Below are 15,030 nucleotides of genomic sequence, written 5' to 3'. Positions count from 1 at the left end.
CATTGGTCCCAGCAATCAGACTCTCACCACAACATGGAGTGTTACTACTGTCACATCTTACATGCGTGTACTCAGCACAAAGGATGCCAGCTCAAATGTCTATGTGTCACATCTAAGTGGAACTTAACATGAGCGGGAAGGTAAGCTGCAATCATTCTGAAACAGAAAAAAGGGTCTGTTCAGTAACATTAACCCACAAAAAATCAGTAAGCTGTCACCAATGCTTCATCTACACAACACAGGACATGAACAGTAGTCCCCGGTCAGCAAAGAGAGCAGGCATGGCACGACTCCAGGTCACAAAGCAAATTCTGGACTTCAGAATCACTGTGGACAGGCCTAAGTGTGCATGCTAGATAAGCATGCTGGCTAGGCCAACAAAATTAGAGTAACCATTTCACATGCGGGCAATACAGGCCACCAGTCACTGCGAGCAGAACAAGCCAGGGATGAGAAGCAAAGACCTCTGTATCCCTTTGGTGCTGAAAGAGATACTGCCCCCTCACGTGCAACAAGATGAGCCAGGTACAGTGCCCACTGCAAGCAGAAAGATGTCCTTGCAGCTCCACCACTCATGCATTGGTGGAGTTGCTTCAGTTCCCCTTCTAATGGTCAGGAACAGCAGTGAGGATTTTCCAGCTTCCTGGACGGACTGTCACAAGCAAACAACATGTCTCTGTCAAGCCTCTATCTCAACACGGTGGGGCAAGCCACCTTGAATAGACTAAGAGTTTTTGGTGCAAAATGCCAGTATTTATCCCACTTTAGGCACATGCAAAAAGCCGGATCCAATTAAACCTACATTTTATTAAAAATGTACACAGTTCGTCCAATCCAAAAATATGATGCTGTGATTCTGGTCAAATCCGTTCATCTTTCTGTAGCTCAAGTTGAATATAGGTGTAACAATGTGTAAATGGTGTGATGTAAAAAATGAACAGTATTGAGTACCGTCTCAAATATACATTTCTACCCCTGATTCCACATAAATATTGCATCTAAAATGTAGTTGCTAGCGGACACCATGCTGACAATATTGGTCTGTGGACAGAACACTGTGTTGGAAATGATCTAGGAGCAATAAGAAAGTTCTCACTAAAGTGTTCCTATGCTCCTGAAAACTAAGCTTACACCAAATCAAATATCTAAAAAGTAAATCAATACAATAAACAAACTCCTTGCTTAGCTATTCTTCAACATAAAAATGTTAATGTCTGGGAATGGTCTGTTCCTCTGTAAGGACACTTTCTGAACACTGTTAATGTGAGAAAAAAACACATTTCTTAATTTGAAAATTCTTTTGTAGTGTCACAAAACTACAGGAAATTAGGTAGGCTGGAAATATTGATATCCAATAGAAATTCGATAGCCTGCTCTGGTAATGGATCATCAAGAAATCATTGTATTTACAAATATGGTCACTATTTGGGAACAGCATAGGTTTTACTCTTATTTTTTTGTCCTAATGGCTTGCAAGCAAATCATGGCTTAGAGGTCCATAAAGCTACCGGTGACTTTTGATGGAGATGCTGCCAACAGGTTATCCCATCTGCAGACAGGTTATCCCTAAGGCCAAAGAAGTGCTTTTGGCAAGCAGTAATAAAGTCTCTTTTAACCACAGACCTGAAAACGAAGCTGAAGCAAACCTCCCATGAGATTCCGTAAAGAACTTCAGCCCTTGTTTGAATGTTGCAAACCAAATAGGGCTTTTATGAATCAAATACGGATGTCAGTAGTGCGAAGTGAGGGTGGAGATCATCTACATTAAGAAGCAATTCACTAACATTTGTAAGAAACCCCTAAGATTCCACAAATAATTTCAGATTGTGTTTTAAAGTTACAAACTAAATTGAGCTAATGTGAATCAGCCATTGCAATTAACAGTAGTATCAAGTCAGATTAGAGACCAGTTGATGAAGAAAAGCAACTGGCCACATCAGGCTTCTCTGAATACGCTGACCAGCTACAGCAAAGGATGGCCACTGAACTCAGTAATGGAGGCATGTCCAGTCAAAACGTACAGGTCCACAATTACAAATTATTAGCAAAACAATAAAGACCTCCAGTGGATAACTTAGATCAACTGAAGGGTGTGTTTAAAGGGTATCTAGTACCAGTCAGCCTGTGGAACACATTCAGGAGGTAATGGGTGATTCCTTTGTTCAGGCACTGCCACTAAAAATTAAGGAACAAATGTGCACCACCTGTACTGGTTGGCAAACACACTGTAGCTGAATTGGTTGCCACTGTCATTGTGTGGTGGTGGAAAAAAAGAAAAAAAAAAGAATCAAATGAAGCTAAACTGATGTCTTTGCAAATGCAATCCTTTCAAAAGATGCTCAATGGGAGGAGCAGGAGAGCGATGATTTGACCTGGACACAAGTGTGGTCAAGGGAGCGGGTGAGTGGGTCGAATCACTTGAAGAAAATGATGGAAATCAGCTCCTTGAAATGGCTCACGTTTTACTTGTGGACAACCACTTCACCACAAACAAGATTGCCCAACTTGACTGCAGGTGCACCCACACAAATTGACCAGGCTAAGTTCACCAACATATCCCAAAATCAGTACCCTATCCATTAGGAGAGCCCAAGAGGTGTCAAGTGCAATGTAGAGCAATTCATCTTGGCAGATAAGAATGGTTCTTACATCAAATGTGCGATTAACAGTAATCCACCCTCCTGCCTCATTTATACTGGTACTAGACAATCAGCTCTTAAAACCTCCTATTCCTTTTTTACATCTCTTTAGCTTGGCCAGCAATGAGGTTGTCATTTCCAACACCAGAAGGCCCCTACAGATTACTGATTCTATTTCAATTACCATAACTTCCTGCTTCATGTCTTCCTGCTCGGTGCCACTTCACCTGCAAGCCTACTAGGAAAAGATTGGTTATGTAAACTGAATTGTGCTTCTTTACATTGTATCGATGATGGTGTCTAATTGAATGGGCAAATGGGAAAGAATTGTGGGTGATTTTAAGTTAATGGAAATAATAGAATGAGAAATCTGAAAACCTTCTAATGAACTACAGTCTTAATGAAATACTTGGGCAAGTTCTTACTAACCTGTGGTCAGAAAAACACGAATGATGTTGGCTGTGTTCTTTCCACAGAGCCAAACCCAACCAATCTCAAACACATGAAGAAACAACCTCATACATGCAATGTAAGTCCAAGCAGTGGGTGAGCTCCCTAGAGATTTTAGACAAGCAACTATAATGCTTTGCCACAAACAGAGGAATCTAACTGAGCAGTGCTCTTCATACAGACCAAAGTCCCCCCTCAACAGTGAAACAAAGGTATTAGTAATGGGATTAGCAAATGCAGTAATAGGTCGGCCAGGCATAACCTCAGGCGGGTATTCGGCTGCCTAATGCTGTGATGCAGTCGAATGGCCCTATACGATAGAGCTGCTAGAACTGAAGGGCTTTAGCCCTTCTTTCCCAGGCATGGGTGTGGCTTAAATAGCTCAGGTCTGGGTGAATAGTGTGGTATTAGGGGAGTTCGACTTGGGAAGGGGACTTGACAGGGATATCCTCACTCCTGTTTTCAGTGGCTATGCAGTCAGTGGCTATCTGAATTCGCCAAGATGCTCTGATGAGGGGGCACCGATGGTGCTATGAATGGGAGGGTGTCATTTCTCTATAGGCTGATAATATTGTGCTCTATCTGGCAGATCCAGAGAGGTTCATTGCTATGATACTTGAGATTCTAAGAGTCTTTGGGAACTATTCTGGTATACACAGTAACTGGGAAAAATCTAGTGTGTGCCTACTTTTGAGTTAGCAGCTCAGTAAGGGATAAACTGTCCTTTACCCTTGGAAAAAGCTGTTCTATCAACAGAACTTAGGCAGACTGCTAGAGGAATACAGACAAGATGTTGGTCACTGATGCCAGCTGCCACTATCACTGTTGGGTACAGCAGCTCTTAACAAAATGGATTCTTACTTAAGTTCATCTTCACACTGTAAAGCTCCCTTTTGAGGTCCCCAATTGCTTTTTTTGACTAGTGGAGGCCGAAGCCAGACTGCTATTGTGGGATTGCGGGGTGTCATGAATAGCATCGTCTGCATTTACTAGCAAACCCTTTGATGGCGGCATGGCTCTCCTGGACCTGCACCTATACCACTGGGCAACCAAGTTGAAAGGGGTCAACGACTGGTCGTTTGCAGAGCAAGATTTCTATGATGGCAGATAGGAGGGCTATGGACCTGGGAGGTTATGTCAGCCATCCGTATGGCAGGGGGGAAACTGGCCAAGATTCTGACCCAAACAACAATGGTGGTGGTCAAAGCATGGAGAAGGGCGGTTAAGAAATTGGAATAGCATGACAAACAAACACTAGAGTTACAGTTTTGGGATGAGGCTGCCCTCGTGGCCCTAAGCAGGGTTGAGGGATACAGGAAATGGGAGCTGTTGGGAATCTCCGAGCTGAGGGATGTTTGGAATGACAGCGGGATGGTGGCCTTTGCGGACCTTAAGGCACAATAAGAGTTGACATAGAGTAAATACTTGCAATACCTACAAATTAGGAGTATTTTAAGGGATTTGTGACATACCAGATGAAAACTCAGTGGAATACAGAGTCGTAGGTTGGCCTTTCTACACCACCATGCCATATCCCTCGGAAACACTACACTGCTTGCTAACAGTCTATAACCCTTGACTAAGCTGATGAAAAAATGATAAACAGCAATTTTAATATGATCAAAAAAATAAGAACACTTTACTTGATGATGTACAAATGATCAATATTTGCTGTACCCCATTTCAACACATTTTTATTTTTACCCTACATAGTTTTATCAGCAAAACTGCATGTCAGTGTGAACGTTTATGTCAGTTTCAATTGAAAATGTACTTGCTCTAAATAATAGAGTGCTATCACATTATGATTTAGAAATATATTTATTAAACTTAAGTGATTTTAAACATTAACTGAGAAACATTCCTGCCTCGCCCTGATGATAATGATATTAGTAAACTAAAAGGCAAGTCAGGGGTCACATGTACCCTATATGTGGGCTAGCTTCATATTCTACATGGAGCACAGGTTTAGTCTATTAAATCAAACATTGTTTAATCGGAAACATGCTTACGAAAAAGGAAAGTCTGTGAAATAAAATGTTTGTCTATCATCACACAAATTGAGACCAGTTTATGGGTCAAGCATATTACAGTTAGCTCGAGTAGATTATTCAAATCCCTAGATCTGCACGTCTGGTAATTTTTTTTAATGATGTTTTTAGGCCTGAAGTGGGTCTGGACAGTTTTTGTTATAGCTAGTCTTGCTATTTGGGTTGAGTTGTGTCACAGCATCAAAGTAAGGGACATTCGGTGCTTCAACATGAACCTTAACCCTTCTTCTTGCTGGAACTGCACTCATCTACCTAGTGATTCACACGAGGGTGTGCCAGTGATTTCCGTGCCTCTGAACAAAGATTCCTTTTTTATAGCTCTCAGGCATGGTCAGCAATGCATTTGTCATTTCAAACACCAGAAGGCCCCTCAAGATTACCGATTCTATTTAAATTGCCCTGCATACCATAACTAACTAACACGTCTTCCTACTTGGCGTCTATTCACCTGCAAGCCTACTAGGAAAAGATTGGTTATGTAAACTGAATTGTAATTCTTTCAACTGCATCAATGATGGTGTCTACTTGAATGGACAAATGAGGATGAACTGTTGGAGATTTTAATAGAATCTAAATAATCTGATGAAAAATCTGAAAACCTTCCAATGAGCTACAGTCTTAACAAAATACTTCGGCAAGTTCCCATCAATCTGTGGTCTGAAAATGCGAATGATGTTGGCAGTGCTCTCGCCGCAGAGAGAAACACAACCAAAATTTATCGCATGAAGAAACTACCTCATAGGTCAATCCGCACCATGCTACGCAAGTCCAAGGCAGCTGGTGAGCTCCCTAGAAATCTTAGGCCATCAATGATAGTCCTTAGCAACAAACAAGGGAAACTACCAGAGCAGTGCTCTTCATACAGACTGAACTCCCTCCTCAACACTGAAACAGAGGTATTAGCAAAGGAATTAGCAAATCTGTGTAAACACTTGCATGGAGAGTGTAATAATGCCTCTGTTTGCATTCCATTACCCATTGATGGTTTTCATTTCCTGAAACAGAGTATTCTGCCTGCAGCTATTCATTCTGCCTAAACTGCACAAGTATTGTTCTAAGAACATCGGAATAGCAACACTTAATTGGGAAGGGAGTGTCAATTTACTGTTCGGGAACTACACGACTCCAGAGCTAGTTTCTTCTATTTCAGATTGTCATCTGGTGTTCTATATTCTCGAAGTAAAGCCTCAACAACACAGAACGAACTTTATAAGCGATCGCAATGCCTATGCTCACTTACTGATACACTGGTCATAGCATATGTAGTGCCACGTATTTGTCACACACCCTATGAATCACCATACCGACAGGCTGACAAGAACATTATCAGAGACTGCAAGATTTTTCGCTTTTCTATTTTCCAATGTATTCCGACTCTTTACTTTGGAAGAAGTAGTGAATGCAACCACCCTCGTTTTGGGGCTCATCTCAGACCAGCCAGAAGAACAGTAATCCTGTAAACGTGTATGTACTGGCTGCCAAAGGAGGTGTTTGTGTCATTTTGGGGACAGAATGTTTCAACTACATACCCAATAGCTCTCTCAGTATTCATAAAGGGTAACATTAAGGAAAAGTTAATAAACAGTGGATTTAGCTTAAATGGATGGAGTTTCTGGTCCTTCCTGAAAGACTGTTGGTGGATTCGGTATGAAGATTATTGGAATTTTATTGTCAGCTTTAGTTGTCCTTGTTTTTTCTAAGGCGATGGTGATACTAATAATAACCATGACTATGAAACACAGAACTGTAGTAACGAAAATAACATTAGACAAGTCAGTAGATTAATGTCAAAAGACTTCTGCTAAGAGTTAGATCTTGGGTGCCGAAGGGCGTGATTAAGAAATGGTTTGGATGTATGCTTAAAAGTCCCGTGATAGTAGACACCATTTTGTTTACTCATGTTAAACGTTGTCAAACAGGCCGCATTTGATGCATTAAGCCTTGACATCATGCTTGATAGCTCTTAGCGAGGATCCACAAGTAGTCAACTCTGCATCTACAAGTTTACATTTATGATATATTTTTTGAAGGCCCTTGGCTCCTACCTCATGAGAACACTACACCTGCAATAATCTGTTTCTGTAACATGTGTTTCATTGGTGCTTGTATACTAAAGTCTATAAAAATTCCATGTACTCCGTGAGGGTCAGCATTAGATGCTCACTGTGATCTCGGGGAACCTTAGTCATTTTATTTCATGATATCACGCTATTCACATCTTTTCTTCATAAACGTGCTCAGACTTCAAGTACGAGTGGGAGAGGATTCTAGTGTACTGTAGTGGTTGAAGACTTTGATAAAGATGGACAAAACATGAAAATGGCACAAGAAGGACTGGGCTATGGCACATGCAAGTACAGTGCTTGTGATTTTGGCCTTAAGTTCAGCTTTGACATGGTTTCTGATACAATAAAGAATGTGTTGGTTTTCCAGTGGCAAGATAGTGCAAAAGCCCAGTGTAATTATGACAACAGACAGTAGAGTAACCTGGATTTACCCACCAGCTGTCCATAACGCACAGTTGGGAGTACTCTTGAGGGAAACTCGCCTGAACCTTGGAAACATAGTCCTCCAGCCTGAAAGAGAGAATTACTAATTACAGACAGTTAAAAAAAAACAATTTAAAATTAGCTTCATCTGGTGAAACAGAGCATGCACTCATTTATGCATTTTGTCACACTTACCAAAATATGGGGTTCATCACAACTGCACGATCTGGTGGTGTTGATGAATGTGTGTTCACACCGACCACACCTACAAAGAGAAAAGACCACACAATGTAAGCTCGAAAATTTGAAATAAATTACACGTAGATCACTGACGCTCAATTACAGATACGAGAAACATGCAATATTGCTGAAAAAAGCATTACATGTGCATTTCTTCGTTTACATGCACATTACGTACCGGAAGGAGTTTGAAAAAACTCGAAAATATTTGTTTTTGCAGTGGAATAGTTTATAGTTATGGAAAATACTTACCGATTTCTCAAGGTGTCTGGAAAAGAGAAAGATGGCCCATTTTCATTACAATGTACACATTCTGCTTCTTCAAGGAGCGTGCCATTGACATCTCGCTCAACTAAAGAACAAAGAAAAATATGGTTGCAGACTCTTAACTTGTTATAAATGCTTCTGGCAATGTTGTCATATGTCGCTTGATAGTACTTGATGCCACCTTTCCCATGACGTATATTTTTCATATGGGGATCTATATTTAGCACAGACTGTGGAGCAAATATTGCGTGGGAGAACTGCCTTCAGACCTTGTATATCATTGTTTTATTATCACAAATCCGAGGACATCATACTAAGGTCTAACCGTATGTACCAAAAACTTGAGCATGAATAAAAAACATGTTAATAAAAAAGCAAACTACCACTTTTGCAGGCATTGGGGGAGTAGCGAATAACATTAGAAAGAGCTCAGTTGCATTTATTACAGCTGTCGGGGACTGATGACACTTAATTAGATTCAGGACATGGCTGCTCCTGTACATCTGACCGAAAGTTGCAGTGCATCCTGCATCATGTGTGGTTGCACAGAGAAAAAAAGAGGTCTAAGTAGCCTGTAACTGTAAACTGCGCACATTGGTAGGAAGCAGAAACGTATGTGTGCCTAAGGCATTCACGTTTTCGGTCCAACACTCAAACATTTAGTGAGATGACCAATATAATTTTCACCGTAATTACTTTTCATTTTGTCTTCTATGTGTTCATTTTCTTCTGATTTGTAGGACTTCGCCCTTTAAGAAACATAAAACCAAGTACACAGTGACTCTGATGGCATTAAAAGTATGAGTGAGGGATGTTTGTCATATGAATGAGTGGGTGTAATTGATAATTTTATGGGAGCCTGGTCCAAAGAAAGCCAGCGACCATTTATGGCGCCATTAAATAGGTGGACCTTTTTGATACTGGAAGAATAACGCTCCTGAGCATCCGGACTACTTGTAATCATTTTCACTGTATTCCTGTAGTAAAGTAGTATCTTTGGAAATTACAGGAGATTCTTAGTCCTGGATCCTGCATAATTGCCAGGGAAAGTACTCCAGAAACATAGGTTGTCCATTCGTCACTTTAATAATTTCTGACAAATGAGGCTTCCCTGCGATGTAGCATGAAACCTAGGGGGGTGTGAGAGCTTGTTTAACATTTTTAAAATATATTGATTTATCTTTAAACACATACAGAGGACAGACGAGGCGTCTCAAAGACATGGATACAGTCCATTTGGTACACCAGTCTTTCTGTCGGGGATGCTGGTCGTTCTTATCGTTGACTGTGACACTGCAATCTACGACAGACTTTTCCTCTCGTTCCTTCCCACCACCTTGTTGGGGGTTTTTATGAGTCATCAGTCTAATTACCCTTGTTTATGGTAGACATTCTGATGTACCATTCCACCCCCTGTTCAGAACTGCCAGCAAAACCCGAACAGAAAATAACTCAAATTACCCTCACAACCGGGGAGAAATCTATCAGGATGACAGGACCATTACTCTTGTTTTTTTCAAAAACAAATTCACATTTTTGGAGTCTGTTTTTAGAGAGCCCATATCAGTGGTTAATTTGTCAATAACAAGGTGCCTGTGCCCAAAGCCCTCCTCTTAAACACGCGTCTGCTGCAATTAAATGTGCGAACAGGGAATACTGAGGTGGCGCAATCCTGAAGCCATCTCGGGCCTCTTCAATCTATATAAAGCCACTCCGTGCCCCTTCAGCTCACTCTAGCAGCTTTCTCCCTTTGTGACGCTTTTTCGTTTTCCCCTTCCTCCGTTTTCCCATATGTGTCGTTTGCTCGCAGCAAACGCTAGAGGCAGAAGAATAAGCCCCGGCACTAAAAATTAAGTGCCGGTGCTCAGCACCGGAAACAACAAGCACAAATTAAGCACTGGCCCATATCAAACTTGCAGTGCTGTGCCAGTAGTTCTTCTTAAGGTACAGAGATCTCTGCCAGGGAAGCAGAGATCTCCAAATACAGCTGGCGGTCATCTGTCTGGGTTGCAAAGATTATGAACTTTTCCACCCTGGCTTACCAAACACTAAAACAAAAATATCCACGTGTTTCTCAAGCTTTTCTGAAGTGAGGCTTCTGGCCCAGGCATCTTCTACATGGGGGCATTAACTCTAATCCACAGGTTTTACTATTTCTATAGTCAGACCATATAATGGGATTTCGTATTCAACAACCTCCACAGCCTTCAACTCAGCCCAAATCTTTATTCACAAGAAGTTGATGGGTAACATATCATCAGAACACTCAAATCAGTTTGCTATCAGCCCTTCTGGATGATGATGTTGGCACGTATTTTTCCAAACCTGCAGCTGGGAGATTTCATGTTTTCTCTAAAGACCCTTGAAATACCTTACTTTCATGTACTCATTCACTTGAAATATAGGTGCTTACTGAGAAGTTATGATGGGTTGTATTACAAAACCATGCATGCCGGAACAATGCATGCCTTAACAACGCGGTCAGAACCACGACCACGTCTTTTCCACGCATGCCTTTACCAGGCCTGCCTTTACAACAATTTTTGTTGTTAAAGTATGCTTAGTAAAGGAATATGTGGAAACGGCATGTTATACAACCCCCCTCCCCCCATGAACCTAAAAAACTACCCCAAAACTACTCCTCCCTCCCCGAGGCCCAAAACTATCACCACCCTTAAACGCCCCCCCAAAAACCCTGGCACTTGTTTACACAAAAAACAACCCCAACACCCCCCACCCGCCCTGAGCCCTAAAATATCCCCCATCCTTAAACGCTAAGGTACCTCTCTCCTCTCTCGTCTCTCGTCTCTCCTCTCGCTCTTCCTTAAACCTCTCCCCTAAAAAATAAACTCCCCCGACCCCCCACCCGCCCTAAGCCCTAAAAGATAAACTACCCTGACTCCCTCACCCTGCCCCTAAAAAATAAACTACCCCGACCACCACCCACCCTAAGCCCTAAATCCACCCCCACAGCTAAAAACTACCTGCCCAACACTACCCCAGCCCCACTTATCTCAGTGTCATCTCCTGATCCTTCCTCCTCTCCGAACTTCTCCCGCCCTTCCTTAAACCTTTGCCCGCCTCTAAAAAAATAAACTACAGAGACCCCCGCCCCACCCCTAAAAAATAGACTACCCCAACCCCCCACCCCGAGCCTTAGAAAATAAACTAACCCGACTCCCTGCCCCTAAAAAATAAACTATCTGACCCACCCTAAGCCCTAAATCCACCCCACCCATAGAAACTACCCCCCAATTCTGCCCCAGCCCCACTTACCTCACTGTGTCCTCTCCCAATCCTTCCTGCTTTTATCTCCGCACCACTAGACCACTCTCTGCCTTAACCATATATATGCAAGATTTAAGCACACGAGTGGTTAAGGCTGAGATAGACAGTCGTGGTTTAGGCAAGTGTTGTTCCACTTGCGTGGTAAACGTCTGGGTGGCTTAGGCGGCGTTGTTTAGGACGTTTCCCCTAACGATTTGAACAACCTTTTAGCAGTTTACCCTACTATCCTTGTGATAAGCCCACTACTGTGCATATTTGCAAAATGGTTGGGTCCAGTACCTGTGTGTTTATATATATATATATATTTGCTCTGTCCTGAAAAAGAAGACATGGCTTAAGTCCTCACACCTAAAGATGGATGCCTAGGAGAAGACAACATATTTGATCTCCTTTAATGGAAACCAAAAACAGACAAGAATACAGTAGAATTATAAGATACGGACAGTCATGTCCAAAATGCTCTCCCAGACATGCTCCTCTTTTACAGATGATAAAGGCCTTTAGGATTATTCCACATAGTCTCCTCTTCACCAAAAAGCAGGTAAACAGATGACGAGGGTAAGGTTTATGGAAAGAACAAACCACCTCACCGCGTCTAAGGCAAATGCCAAAAGGTGCTGTTAACTAGCCACCCTGCTTGACAGATTGCAAGAGGCCCACCTCATATCTATGGGAATAAAGTTTCACCGTACTACGACCGTTGCACTCAGACCCCCATAGATGCATTTTTAATTTTTACTTTTCAAACTAGGCTGCATCCTCTTCAAGGCAGTCGACCTCCAACATCACTCTTCCTTAGACGCACCTATCTAAAACTCTTAATGAAGACCTCAATCACCTGGACAATCCGATGAAGTTCAGGGAAAAATGGAAAACTCAGTAATTCACCCACTATCTTTGCAATCAAATCTTTGCAGCTGATGCCATTCTGCAGACTTTCCTGGTAATTAAAAAAAACGAAATCCTTCCATGTTGTGATGAACTACAGTTTTCTACCTTACCTAAGCAAATAACACTGGAATTTGTTTTGGTTTTCTCGCCTGCCCCAGTCCCCCCCTTTTAATCAAGTAACTGTCAAATATTTTCTGTGTAGTTTTTTATGTAGTAGCACGTAAAGAGAAAAGGCTTTTTTTTATTGTTGGCATATTGTAAAGTGTACCAACACTAACCACAAAGGAAATGAGCCCTACATCAAAAACTGTAAAAATATATAAATAAATAAAAGAAAGTACAGATGTTAGTTCCTTGTAACCTCCTTGCATGGATTAACACAAACCTTATAAACCTTTTCTATTATATATGAGAGAGAAGTAGATACACAAACATATCATAACAATACAAAGGATGATAATCCCTATAAACAACACGATACATAATATTTTTTACAACTGAGACTTTCAAAATTACTTCACAAGGCTGGCATAACTCTACATGGATAGTGTGGATATGTATGAGTAAAGACTAGCAAACGAGAATGCATGAGCTTATTAATATCCCCACTCAACAAACTGCTAAGTGATGACCAAATAGCATAACACAGATGACAATCTATTCTCCGTAACACATGTTCTAAACTTTGTTCCGAGATAAGCTAAATGCTGATAAGACACACTTTTTACTGGATTAGGTGATACATTTAGTATCGTCAAGAAGGTGGGTATCCCATTATCAGATCTAAAGGACCTGTAGCAATGTCCCAAACAGGCTCCTTCAATGGTCACAAAGAACTAAGAAACCGGTTATATCTTCAACCCTGGACTATATCTTTTAAGATGTGATGGTTGGGAATACTCCACCAAATATAATAAATTGTTCCCTTGAGAAAAATGAGAGTGAAATGTTGTGCTGGACCTATCATTTGTACATTACTATCTATAGTTTCCTTTCTACTTCTCCCAGTGTGAAAGCTCTATCCTGATGTGTTTAAAGGAACATATTTAATGATTATATAACATTAAGGATCTGATTACGACCTTGGCGGATGGGATGCTCAGTCACAAATGTGACGGATATCCCGCCTGTCGTTTTACAAGTCCCATTGAATATCACAGAATTTGTAATATGGAGGACGGGATATTCGTCATGTTTGTGAAGGAGTATCCTATCTGTCTAGAACATAATCAGGCCCAGAATCTAACATATGTTGTGTCCTTGGGTTGCCCGTGCATTCATTATTCTTGCCATGTTGACAGACCCACATTTTCCCCTGAAAGAAATGTATAAGTATGCAGTTCTGGAGTGAATTCACCATTACCGATCATTAGCATTAGCTTGCGGGAAAACATTGTGCCATTACTTCATTACATTCTGCACTATGACTATTTGCATTGCATCAATCTTGCCATTGCTTCTGTTTAGTAACAATAAGATTTCAGACAGTTATCCTGATTTCAGTCCAACCAATAGCCACTGTTCATCTTCAAGATGGGGAATGCACTCAAAAGCAGAAGCTGATTAGATGTTGAAATTTTCTTTCAACGTCTCGTACTGACAGTTTCTCCCATGTATGCACTCGCTTCAGCCTTGTTGATAAAAATTCCAGAAAAACATCTTGTCACTGTTATTTGGCAATATGATAGGACAGTAGGACACACAATTAGTAGATCACACAGGCTGTAACCTCTGACTAAAATTGCATGTAATCGGCATATGAGTGGAAGGTTAGGTTTTCACGTCAGAGGATGATTATGTGAACATTTAAGAGAACTGTGGGAGATGATGTCTAGAGAAATATCACAGGAACTTTCAGGACAACCCTCTGGCAATGTGAATTTTCCTGAATGAGGAACATGTTGTAAACCACTTGAAGGTCAAAGATACTGAGAATGATAAGGGCAATGCGGCCAGTGTTTGATTAGATGCTGTCACAGAGTTGGACTAGTGAAGTTACATTGCTGTGGTGAGGGCACAAACATGATTGTCATGGGCATAACATGGATTAAGGTTTCAGGAAGTACTATAGATTGATAAGAAAAAGTTACTTACTTCTATAACAATCATTCTGGTGGACACTTTCTACCCACAGATTTCTCACATTCCCAATACCCAGGTGCTACATTGGAACAGAAAACTTCTGACATCACTCTCCTGGACCAGCACTTGCTCTATGTCGACACTAGAACCAAAGTTGTAGTGATGTCACTGGAGCCATATGGGCAACCACCCCAGCCTGCTGACGTCAGTTCCACCTCCATTTTTCCTGTGCCCTTAAAGGTAAGAGTCGAAGGAATGACATGAATTGATGGGACAGTGCAGCAATCCAATTTGGAACTTAGTTACTGAGGCCTATGAACATCTTTCAGAAAGGGGAGGTGGGTGAGATTGGTGAGGAGTCATGAGGTAAAGAGAATTATCACCACAAAGATCATTACAAAAGGTAAATATATTTTTCTCCTGAAGGATACTTCCAACTGTAGATTCCTCACCTTTCAAATACATTCCCAAGCAAGTACCCTTCTAAGGTGGTGGATCTAAAGAAGGGTCAGATGAGAAAAATCTGTAAGAGAGACATGCAAAATGGCCTTTCTACTTTGAGTTCAAACAAAAATGGTGAAGGTCTGAAGGGAACCATATGTTGCTGCATGACAGATCTCAGCCAGATGAATG

General features: G+C 41.3%; 1 protein-coding gene across 2 annotated transcripts in view; it reads right to left on the bottom strand.

The window, feature by feature from the left end:
* TMEM67 (transmembrane protein 67) overlaps positions 1 to 15,030 on the bottom strand; it is a 663,651-nt gene that overhangs the window by 591,538 nt on the left and 57,083 nt on the right. For both annotated transcript variants that reach the window (XM_069220469.1, XM_069220470.1), the window contains exons 4-6: positions 8,122 to 8,221; positions 7,825 to 7,894; positions 7,642 to 7,716 (exon numbers count right to left, since the gene is read on the bottom strand). In XM_069220469.1, coding sequence (XP_069076570.1) covers positions 7,642 to 7,716; positions 7,825 to 7,894; positions 8,122 to 8,221 — 245 coding nt within the window. The remainder of the gene's footprint in view (positions 1 to 7,641; positions 7,717 to 7,824; positions 7,895 to 8,121; positions 8,222 to 15,030) is intronic.

The sequence above is a fragment of the Pleurodeles waltl genome, chromosome 2_2 (genome assembly GCF_031143425.1).
Source record: "Pleurodeles waltl isolate 20211129_DDA chromosome 2_2, aPleWal1.hap1.20221129, whole genome shotgun sequence".
Lineage (NCBI taxonomy): Eukaryota > Metazoa > Chordata > Amphibia > Caudata > Salamandridae > Pleurodeles > Pleurodeles waltl.
Note: the sequence above shows the minus strand (reverse complement) of the source record. Positions and strands in the feature narration are given on the sequence as shown.